Genomic DNA, 11,469 nt, shown 5'->3' with positions numbered 1-11,469 from the left:
AACTGGCAAAATTGTCACGAAAGGAGAGACTGGAAGGGCTGACTCATTAGGAGGAGAATAAAGTGGGAGTACGGAGTAAGGTGTATATAAACTTATATGTGACAGACTGACTTGATTTGTAAACATTCACTTAAAGCTCAATAAAAATTATTAAAAAAAAAAAGCATGATATCCATTTTTCCTCTACCTTGTTTCGTTTCTATTAGAATTTATTGTATCTATGTTTTTATGTTCTTAATAGGAAACCCTGGTGGCGTAGTGGTTAAGTGCTACGGCTGCTAACCAAAGGGTCGGCAGTTCAAATCCACCAGGCACTCCTTGGAAACTCTATGGGGCAGTTCTACTCTGTCCTATAGAGTCGGTATGAGTCAGAATTGACTCGATGGCACTGGGTTTGGTTTGGTTTCTTGGCTATGTTCTTAATTATATTTTATAGTAGCCCGTTGCCATCAACTTGATTCCGACTCTTAGCGACACTATGGGTCAGAGAAGAGCTGTCCAGTAGGGTTTCCCAGGAGCTGCTGATGGATACCAACTGCTGACCTTTTGGTTAGCAGCTGAGCTCTTAACCACTGTACCACCAGGGTTCCTTTGCAAGTAAGTGGGATATATAAATTTTTAATACAAAAGTGCAGACCAGCGTGAAGCTGCTTAACACCGGCTCTTTTAAAAGCGGTCTCATAGTAGTACATAAGAAGCTCGAAAGAAATTGTGTGTGACACAGTTTTTAAAAGCCGTTGTATTATACAGCTCCATAAAAAAAAAAAAAAAAAAATGGTGTCCTGGGTGGGGGGGGAATATTCTTACTGTATTCTGCACTTATTAGACAACACTAATAGAAATATAATGCAAGCCACATAGGTGATTTTAAATTTTCCTGTTGTCACGGTAAAAAAGTAAAGAGAGGCAGATGAAATTAATTTTAATATTTCATTTAGCCCAATATATCCAAAATGTTATCATTTCAGTTTGTCATAGATATAAAAATATTAGTTCTAACGTGACATTTTACTAGTTTTCCTACTAACCTTTTGTTTGTCTGCTTGTGTTTTATACTCACAGCACATCTCAATTCATACCAGCTAAATTTCAAGGGCTCAGGAGTCACACGTGGCTAATAGCTACTATAATGGCCAGTGCAGTGTTAGATTATATCTGAAAACACATACCAGTTAAATACTCGAGTACATCTAAGAATCTAAGACGTCATGGACCCACGTCATCCCTTATAGAAAAAATATAGCATTATGTGTACTATATGGGAAGTTTAAATAATAAAAGCAGAAGACAGATATATTCATTTCTTCTAAACTCTAGTGATTCCATAATATAGCATTTTAAATGCTTCGATTCAAATAAACATGATTTTGTACTTTACCTCCTGCTGTAGTAACTTGAAAATGCTGCAAGTAGAAACTGCTAAAAATTACAAATTGCCACCTAAGCTTCCCTGCCTACATGATGATAATTAGCCCTATTTTTAAAGGACCACAAATTATTGCCAAACAATTGGATACATCTCTAGGAAATCTCACCTCTCTCCTTTCAAAATATATTTTTGGAAGAAAAGAAGAGTAGCCTGTTTCCATTCAGAGTTGAGTTTGGGAATCTTCACTTTTACATTGTCTCTAAAAATTCTAAAAATAAATGAGTTGGTAAGATATACAGAGCAGAATTAAATCGGGAGAGAGAGCTTTGTGCCAGCAAACCGGAAAGGCTCAAAGACATTGACTCGCAACTATTTGCCCATACTACTATACCGTTGCATCTCTCAGGGTAACCTTTTTCTTATTTTGTCTTGTCCTCCCACTCAATATAAACCAGAACTTGACAAGAAATTTCATAAAATAACAAATAAATTATATCATGTTTTAAAAGTATTCTTATTATCTTCTTTTGATTCTTTGTAAGCTTCCAAAGGCAATGACCGGACTATGTTTGCGGTAGTACCTAATTTCTCTCCAGCACGTAGCACAGTGCCTGGTACAGACCAGGTACTCAAATACATTACACAAGCGAATGATTGCTAGTTTTCTTAATAATGGATTACTTTTTATTTCCCCACCTCTTATTACATATTCTTTCACTGAGCCCTTCTCTTCCTACAGCTGGAGTACAAAACATGAGGGAGAATTATGCTATTCCTTCCCTTGCTTGAGACAGCAGGGAGAACACATTAATGCTCAAAAATGATGCGACAGTTGGCTTTATGTTCCATCAATATCCATTTTGACCAACCCAGCAAATAATCCTCATCATGAAGGACTTACTTTCAAGTAGCACAAAAATTGACAAGAAAAGGAGTACACAAAAACATTGCATGATAGAAAGAGTAAGACATGAAGGGCTTGTGGAGTTAGAAGTAATTGGATTTAGGTTTCTTTGGTGAATGTTGAGTACATACAATGAAAGAGTACTTCTAAAAACTTTATAACATATAATACTCAGGTTATTATTTTAATCTCCTTTCACAAACATTTTAGATTAATTGCTTTGATCATTTTGGGACAGAACCAGTTATTTTTAAGCTATATGATAAGGCTTATTCTTTATATCATTTAAAAATCAGTTTTAATAAATGTCATCTGAAATATTGTTACCTTTAGATTTACCAAATCCTTTCCATTTGTATGTGGTTTTAGATTTGCGATGTAGTTTCACGTATGCTCATCTCATTTGATTCTCTCAACAGTCCTATGAGTTGATGTTACTATGCTATAAGTAAAGATATTGAGTACAATTAATTTTTTTTAACTCTAGTTAAAGAGAAGAAATCTTAAGAGACTGCCATAAAAATTCAGTCTTCCCTTTTTGTCTAAACACACTTTTCACTTCATGCTTTCCCTTTATCAGCATCCCTCTCTGATTACTACTATCTTGCAGACACAAAGACAGTTTGCCATCCCAACGCAAAGGACCCAGGAACTCTTTCTCATCAAGGTCACAGTCTTGATGTTAAACCTGATAAAAAAAGAATCTAATTGGTTTCTTAACATCCCTTATTAATATCTCTTATTTTCCCACCCAACACAAATTCCAGTTGCAAATCCTTCCCCTTTTCCCTCCCTTCCCACTTACATGCACAATGCCACCACCCTGACATTACGAAATTTTCAGCTGTTCGTATGCATGATCTGTATTAATCCCGCTTATCTTCAAAGGTTCTATTCATGACATACAGCAAGTATAAAGACAAATTTTCAAAACTGACTTACCAATAAGATTTTACTTAGTGAAATCCAACTTTAGAAATAGAAAATTCCCTAGTTTATCTTTTAGTTTTGTTTGAGGGCTGGCTCTTGCATGCTTTCTCTCCTCATGGCCAATGCAGTTCCAATGCTTGGGCGTGTACGTCTTGATATCCAGAGTCATTGAGGCTCTCGGACCCACTCGGCAATAAGACCCATTTATTTGTCCCCTAGGTGACTGTATTTTAAATCCCCTTCATAATGTTTGAAACTTTATTTGCTGGGCAAATAGGCTAACTTAACTCAACAGGCAATTTCACTGCTTTCTTTGTTGAGAAGATATGGCCTCACTCAATCTACCTCTCCTCAACTTCATTTTTTTCTCTGTATCACCACCTGCCTTCTTCTCCCTATCTCTTTTTTAAGAACAAGAATTTAATCACTTCTGTACCAGACTGTTTCAAACATCTGTGCATTTGAACTCACCCATCCCTGGGAACATGTCACACCAACTACCTCTTCTTCCTATAGCCTGTCCAATCTCACTTTCCATTACATTGTTCTCAACTTCCTACAAACATAGCCAAATCCATTCTATATAAAAAAAAAAAAACCAAACTCACTGCCGTCAAGTCAATTCCGACTCATAGCGACCCGACAGGACAGAGTAGAATTGCCTCATAGAGTTTCCAAGGAGCGCCTGGCAGATTTGAACTGCTGACCTCTTGGTTAGCAGCCGTAACACTTAACCACTACGCCACCAGGGTTTCCCCCATTCTATATACACAATAAAAAAATAGCAGTAATCACACCTTCAGCAACCTTCCCAATTCTGTTCTTCTCTTCGAGAAAATATTTAAAGAATTGCCCAATTCCTCGTAACTTTATAACCTAACAGTTTGCCCCTCGCTATCATTCTCTAAACCTGTCCCTGCAAAGATTCCACCTGGTATAAGTTATCTATTGCTGCACAATAAGCTGTCTTCAAACCTAATGACTTAAAATAACCATTAATTACTGCTCACAGTTTGGTAGCTGCTGGTTCTGCTGATCTAGGCCAGACACAGCTAATCCTGGAAGGGCTTGCTCATGTTTGTATGACTAGCTCACTGGTTGCCTGGGTTTGGCTGGTCAAGGATAGCTGGATGGCTATTCTTTCATCTAGCAGGCTGACTTAAATTTGTTCACATGGCAGGATTTCAAGAAAGAGCAGAAGTATATATGGTCTCTTGAGGCCTAGACACAAAGATGGTACATTGTTATTTCTGCTGCATTCCATTAGCCAAAGCAAGTATCAACAAGGAGTAGGGGAATTAACACCATGTCTTTACAGGTAGAGTTGCAAGATCACTTTGCAAAGGCCATAGATACAAGAAAAAAAAAAAAAAAAGATACAAGAATAGGTGGAAAATTGGGCCATTTTTGAAATCACTCTATCACACCTTGCTCAACCTCTTTGTAGTATTAAACAGTTCATTCTTTCATCATATCTGTCTTCCCTGGGTCTCCACGGAAATACAAACCCCTCATTTCCCCCTACACGTCTAACCTATTCTTTTCAGCCTCCTTAGTTGTCCTTTGTTCTTTGAATAATGCATTTCTATAAGTTTGTCCTTCAGAAATAATTTTTCTTACCTTGAAATTGTACCTTACAATCATAAAATGCAAGTTCAGCTATATCTAATTTAAGTTGCACAACAAACTTTGGTTGGTACATTTTTGGGTCCTTTTTATTATCCAATTTTTTACATGAAAAAAAAAAAGCAAGTATTAGATTAAGTACTATTCTTAAGGTCCTAAAACTAACAAATGACAACCTCAACAACTGAGTTTTCTCTCAGTGCAGTATCTTAAAATGGTACAAGAATGTGTAAAAAAAATTAAATATATATCAAAATACATATATCATTTACTTGGAGAATTTTAAAATAGACCAATAGACAAGACACACATGCAAGAATAAATTTCAAAAGAATGACATAAAAATATACATAAATAGAAGAGCTGGAATTTTCTACTTGCTCCCCAGCATATCTGCACGCCCCTAGAGTTATTAAACAGTTCATTCATACCCTGCTTGGGGCATTACTGGTCTATAGTATATACCATTTAGTTTCTCAGTGCTCACTTCACAGGAAAAAATCCAACCCAAAGATGATTAGATACACTAGGCCCACAACGTATACGAAGTGAAACAAAAAAAACCGTGAACACATTTTTGAGGCAAATTTTATGGGATTTGATTATAATTTAGAGATAACAACCATTTGGAGAAGGCGCTATTCAGAATGATTTCTAGAATTTTTGTTTTAGCCATTAAGCAAATGCTGACTGGTTGAGTTATAGAATACAAGAGATGGGGTACCTAATGATAGTTTTATATTACTATTAATTTGAGAGTCTTTTCTTACTTCTACAGACTGTTCAGGATTTTTTTAATGTAAAGGATTTATTAATCTTTTTTCCTTTTTCCTGTACTGGAATGATTTCTATTTTTTTTCCTTAATTTAAAAGAATTCTCAATACATCTAGTTATGAGCTTTTTGTCTATATTTTTCAATTATCTTCTTCCAGTTGCTAATCCATTCTATTTGTGCTGGCTTTTGAGGAAAGCGTCTCTTATATTAATTAGTCAAATTAATATCACTTTCTGTTTTGTGTTTTATCTATTGTTTAAAAAATGCTTTATTACCACAGGTCATAAAGATATGCTTCAATATTACTTTCTATAATTTTATGAAATATCATCTTTCAAACATAAGCCTTTAATCCACCAGTAAAATATTTTTAAGATATGAAGTAAAAGGAAAAAATACTTTTCCCACATGGATAACCTATTTTTTACAGCACTTTTATTGAAAATTCCATCTTTTCTCCACTAAACTGCAAAACTAACTCTGTTACAAATCAAGTTTCCATATGTATGTGGCTCTAGTTCTGGTACTCTATTCTATTCCATTGGTCTTTTCATCTAGCCTTCTTCAAAACCACGTTGTATGACTACTAAAGTTTTCTAAGAAGACAGGTCTCAGAACATTTTACTTTTTCTGTAGATTCTAGACTATTTCTAGAAGTCCCTCATGTACTTCCTGTTGTCATTACCTCTGCCTACCAAAGGGTATCTGTCCTTTTAGGCTATTTTTGCCTGTTTTTTTTATTTTATATAAATGAAATCATACAGTACATATTCTTTTCTGTTTACATTCAACATTATTTTTATGAGATTCACCTTTAGTTTGGTGTGTCTGTGGTGTGATTTGATTACATTTGTGTGGCCTCTCTAGACATGGCCTTGTAACTCCCACCCAGGTGATTGGGCGGGATTGTGTGATAGGGTAACTGTGGCCCGCCAAAGGGATTGCTCAGTTTTGCCTTAAAAGAGAGACAATTCCAGAGCACAGAGGAGAATCTTACCACCATTAAGGAAGAACAGCCAGGAGCAAGAGAGTGCATCCTTTGGACCTGGGATCCTTGCACTGAGAAGCTCCTGGAAGCAGGAGACCGAGAGAGGGCAGGCTGTTTTAACCCTGAAGATGGTGAGAAGCGGTGGCAGAGACTCAGCAGCAGGAGATGGCACGGTGAGCTTCCTGGCCCGCAAAGAGAGAAAGTTGAGTGCCTTTGGTGAGAGCCCTAGAGCCAGGGAGAGGTATACCTACATGCATTGTTGGGTAGAGGCTGTCCTGATGGAAGAACCGTACCAAGTGTTCCTGGGCCTGAATTCTGTTATTTCCCTAATAAACCCCATAATCGTAAGTATGGTCTATGCGTTGTGTGTCCACTGCAATGAATTACTGAACCCAGCAGAGAAGTAGAGAGTGCTGGGCGAGAGACAGTTGGTGTCAGATTTAGTAAAGATAGCAGAGACAGGAGGCTTGTCTGGCCTCCACTTCATGGAAGTCAGCCTTGCACTGTCGATCTTGGTTCTCCTTCCCCCTTGTAGGGCTGGAGGTCAGACGCTGCCCCATACCATTTTTACAGTGTCACTGTAATACTCATTTCTCATTGTTGTCTAGTACTCCATTTTGTCTTCTATTAGCAAAATTCCCTAACTCAAACAGGCATAAACAATAAGGAAATGTACTTTTCAATTTACATGGAATTCCAGAGGTAGGACAGACTCCAGGCGTGACAAAACGGAGCCTCAATGATGTCATCAAGAAACAAGTTTTCTTCTACTCTGCACTGCCATCTTCAGTTTCAATTTTGTCTTAAATCTTGTACTTAAGATCACATGATAGCTGCCAGAGAGATTATCTGCTAGTTTTTTGTGTCCAACAGCATAGATGGAGAACCTCTCTCCCAACCAAGGAATATAAATATTTCCCTTTGGTTGGCTCGTGCCAAGCTAAAATATAAACCCACTCAGGCACATACAGAAAATATAAGGGCAATAATTAGTATCCAAATGTACATATTGAACTCTATTCTAGAAAAAGAGAATAATTGTTGTTTTTCAGTACCCACAGAATATTTACTAAATTGATAAGCCCCACTGAAAAACTGTCCTCCAAAATTAGAAACAGTATAGAAAAAAAAAATTCATACATTGTAAATGTCAAAAAGTGCTTAAGAACTACGTAAATATTTTGCTTGCTTTTCAATATATTTAATATTGCCACAGTTGGCAAATATTTTTGAATATTATGTTGCACTGGTCCCCTATTACGTAGGACTTTATCTCCTCTATATATTTATAGGAAACCCTGGTGGTATAGTGGCTAAGAGCTAAGGCTGCTAACCACAAGGTCAGCAGTTCAGATCCACCAGGTGCTCCTTGGAAACTCTATGGAGCAGTTCTACTAGGTCCTATAGGGCTGCTATAAGTCAGAATCAACTCAATGGCAACAGGAGGTTTTATATACTTACAAAGAATGAAAAATCTCAACTCATCCAAAAGGTATGTATCTCTGCTAACACTCACAGAGTTACATAGGAACAAAGTATAGAAACCATGGGAAAGTTTAAATGAAAAGTGAATTTATAACTTACACGCTTTGGACAGTAATTTTCATTGCCAGAAAGAACACTTACTTTGAAGCAGTGTGTTGCATACATCATCTCAATTAATTCTCATAACATTTTGAGTAGGTGTTGTGTTTGTTTTACTGACTAGAAAACTAATTTAAACCCAAAATTACAGGTAAGTAGTAGAGCCAATATATTTTTTTTCAATTCTTCAATTCCAAATTTGGCATTATTAACAGATTACTTTTCTGCCTCCTAAAAATCCTGAATTTCTTTTGCTGTTAGAAAATGGAGGATAGAAATAATTTTAATATACCTATCCATTCTTATCAAGTTCTCATTTTTTGTCCATAGGGATAATTTTAATATTCCCAAAATCAACTACTTTCAAGCAAAACGTGCAGTGTCTTCAAAACTATATCACGAAACTGTTTTCCCTGGCACTTTGTTTTGTAATGTATGCTGCATATTGAAACTTATGAATATGCCACAAATAGTACCTTTCATTCCCCTAACCACAAACTCTACATATGATTCCCTCCCCACCCCCTCAACTGATTACCATCACTTAAACACTCTCTTGAATCCGTGACTTTTATCAGGCACAATGGTATCTTCTTCACTGCTTAGGAGGCAAAAGTGCTACTAATTGACAAATTGTGATAAAGTGATTTTAGGACACATTTTCTTTTCTGCCACTGAAAGGGCAATTGAGATTGTCAAATCATTTTGTTTTGAGATTTTTGATACACAAGTAATGTATAATTTCTAAAAAGCTCTTAAACAGTTGGTAAGACAAATGAGCTTTGCACTGACTAAACTCTATGGTCCCTAAAATGTAATAAAAATGAGACAACGTTTAATCTTTAATCTTTAAAAAGATCATTGTCAAATAAAGCAAAACGAAAATGTTAGCTTAAAAAGGATTACCAATTCCAGATATTAAATATCTCTTAAAGAAGTGTATATAAAAATTTAACACACTTCAAATAATAGTTGTGGGAAGCTTTTATTTTTAATGGGCCGCATTTATATATGAACTCAAAGGATCACCTATAAGCAGATACTTAAAAAATTCTCTAGGGGTAAACAAACGAGCATATATTAGGTGTATAAGCTCTGGAGCCAGCAGACATGAGTTCTTCAGTGATAAATATTACCTTCTTTATAAAAGGTGGTGCTTTATAGACACCTAAGTAATACTGACTTATAAAAACAAACACAAAATGTTGGCCACTTAAGAGATAACGACTGAGGGCCTTAGGGGACTTAAGAATGAACACACTGAATTAACTCAAATTCTTCATCCCTCAAAGAACCGAAACAGGATAATTTCAACAGGTCCTCACAACACCCGGGAAAGTGCAGGCATTAGGAGGTACTGGCTGGCACCCAGTTCGTGCTGTTTAAAACCTGCCCCTCCGCTGCTAGGCCTCTCCCTGGAAACCAGCAGGAGCAGCAGGCAGGTGTTCTGCGTAAGTGTGATTGCAAAGGCCGGCGCATCTTTCTCAGCCTCTGCGGGGCCCAATGCATAGCGCCTCCCGGAAGTGTCCGGGGCGGGGGCGGGAGATGAAAGAGGAGAGCGGTCCAAAGGTTCCGCGGGCCGGGCGCAGCCCGGAGCGTGCGCTGTGGGGTATGGAGGGATTGGGAAAGCGGGCACACGGAGGAGGCGGGGCTCGTTTGAGGTCCGCCCCTTCCTGGCAGGGCCTCGGGCTACACCCTGGGCTTGGGGGACTCCAGGTCCGGGGCTCGGAGGTCTGACTCGGGTCCCCGAAGTGGCCGCTCCTCTTCTTCCTCCCGCGGGCGGGGTCCCCGTTGTTCGAGGTGCAGCTGTAGCAAGGCCCGGCGATACATGACCTCCAGTTTCTCCAGTCGGGCCCTCAGGGCCCTGGGGCTGTCTGGCTCCTCCTCAGGGCCGTTGCCCCTTGCCTTCCTGTTCGCGCCGGTTGTCTCAAGGGCCATGGTCGCTTCCGTCGCCTCCGCTGGCGTCCCGTCGCCGCCCTCTCCGGGGAACTGCAAGGCCTGACGGAAGAGGCTGCGGTTTTCTCGCTTCAGCCGCCGGTTCTCGAGCCGCAGCCGAGCGTTCTCTTCGCGCAGCCGGGCGTTTTGCCGGTCCCGCTCGTCCCGCGCGCGGATGGCCTCCAGGTGGCTCGCTGCCAGGTCCGCGAACCGCTCCTCCAGCAGCTGTCGGGCGCCGCCTGCACGGCCTCGCCAACCCACCCCGCCGCCCCCGCGAGCCCGGCCAGGGCGGCCTTGTCCGTTGCTGTCCCCGCTGCCGAGGCCGCCGCCGCAGCTCCCGCGCCTGGTGGCGCTACCACGCATGCGCCACATCGGTGCTGTCCCGACCGCTCCGCCAGCGCAGTGGCCGAGGCGCGGGCGAGTTCCTGGCCCGGCGGGGCAGCCGGGGCTGTTGACAGCGCAGGAGGAAGGGAGGTGGCGGGCGGCGGCTACTGGCCAAGGGCCAGAGGAGGCCGGGAATTTGCCCGGGCTGAGGCGTGTCTTGTCTCCTGCAGCGGAGCTGCGGGTCCGGGCCCTGCACACACACAATGCCCACGGGGAGCGCGTTGCTGCTCGGTGCTCTGGACGCGCTGGTAAAGGCGTCTGCAAAGCCAGGCTCTGCCAGGGCGTTGCCGTGCAGGCCTGGGCACTGCAGGAGCCAGCCGGCCTCGCCCCGCGCTCGGCGCATCCACCAGTGCTTACCTTAAATGATATTTTTAAAAATGGTGAGTTCTGGGACAAAATATGGGGCAAGCTGAAAAGATATGATTACCTCATTTAAAACCCAGAGGTTTAATGCACCCCAGCACTTAATGAAACATTCAGTACTTTTGAGCTGAGTGAGTACCTGCCGTGAGGCCCTCAGTGAGAACAAGTAACTGTGTCAAAAAAAAAAAATATATATATATATATATATATACATACATGTATATGCAATCCCCAACCACTGAATATTAAATAGCATGGACTTTGTAAAGTGTTTAGAACTCTATAGAAACAAGGTTATATGTAGTCTGATCAGTCCACAAAACCTATTAAAACTCAAAATGTGGCCCATTCGTTCAAGAAACTAAATACTAAGTACCAAAATTTCTGGGGACAGATGGATACAACTCGTTGAATGAATCATGTTCCCTCTATTTTAAGGAACTCAGCCAACAAGTATTGGATAGTCGCAAAGTAAACTAAGGGTCAGGAAATGTTCCGAAAATCTCTTTGGCAGGTGTGGGTGTAAAGGCAAGGCTCTACATTCTTAACAAGGCGCCAGGTAATTCTTCCTTCCACCAAACACTCCAAACTACTGGAACAAGTAAATGAA

The 11,469-nt window shown here is 40.2% G+C and overlaps 1 protein-coding gene across 1 annotated transcript; it reads right to left on the bottom strand.

Moving 5' to 3' along the window:
* Nucleotides 1-6,441: 6,441 nt before the first annotated feature.
* TUSC1 (tumor suppressor candidate 1) lies at nucleotides 6,442-10,484 on the bottom strand. Its single transcript, XM_003407645.4, has one exon. The coding sequence runs from the start codon at nucleotides 10,482-10,484 to the stop codon at nucleotides 9,867-9,869; it is 618 nt and encodes a 205-aa protein (XP_003407693.1). The 3' UTR covers nucleotides 6,442-9,866.
* Between the last annotated feature and the right edge of the window lie 985 nt (nucleotides 10,485-11,469).

The sequence above is a fragment of the Loxodonta africana genome, chromosome 9 (genome assembly GCF_030014295.1).
Source record: "Loxodonta africana isolate mLoxAfr1 chromosome 9, mLoxAfr1.hap2, whole genome shotgun sequence".
Taxonomy (NCBI): domain Eukaryota; kingdom Metazoa; phylum Chordata; class Mammalia; order Proboscidea; family Elephantidae; genus Loxodonta; species Loxodonta africana.
This window is presented reverse-complemented; position numbering and strand designations above follow the sequence as displayed.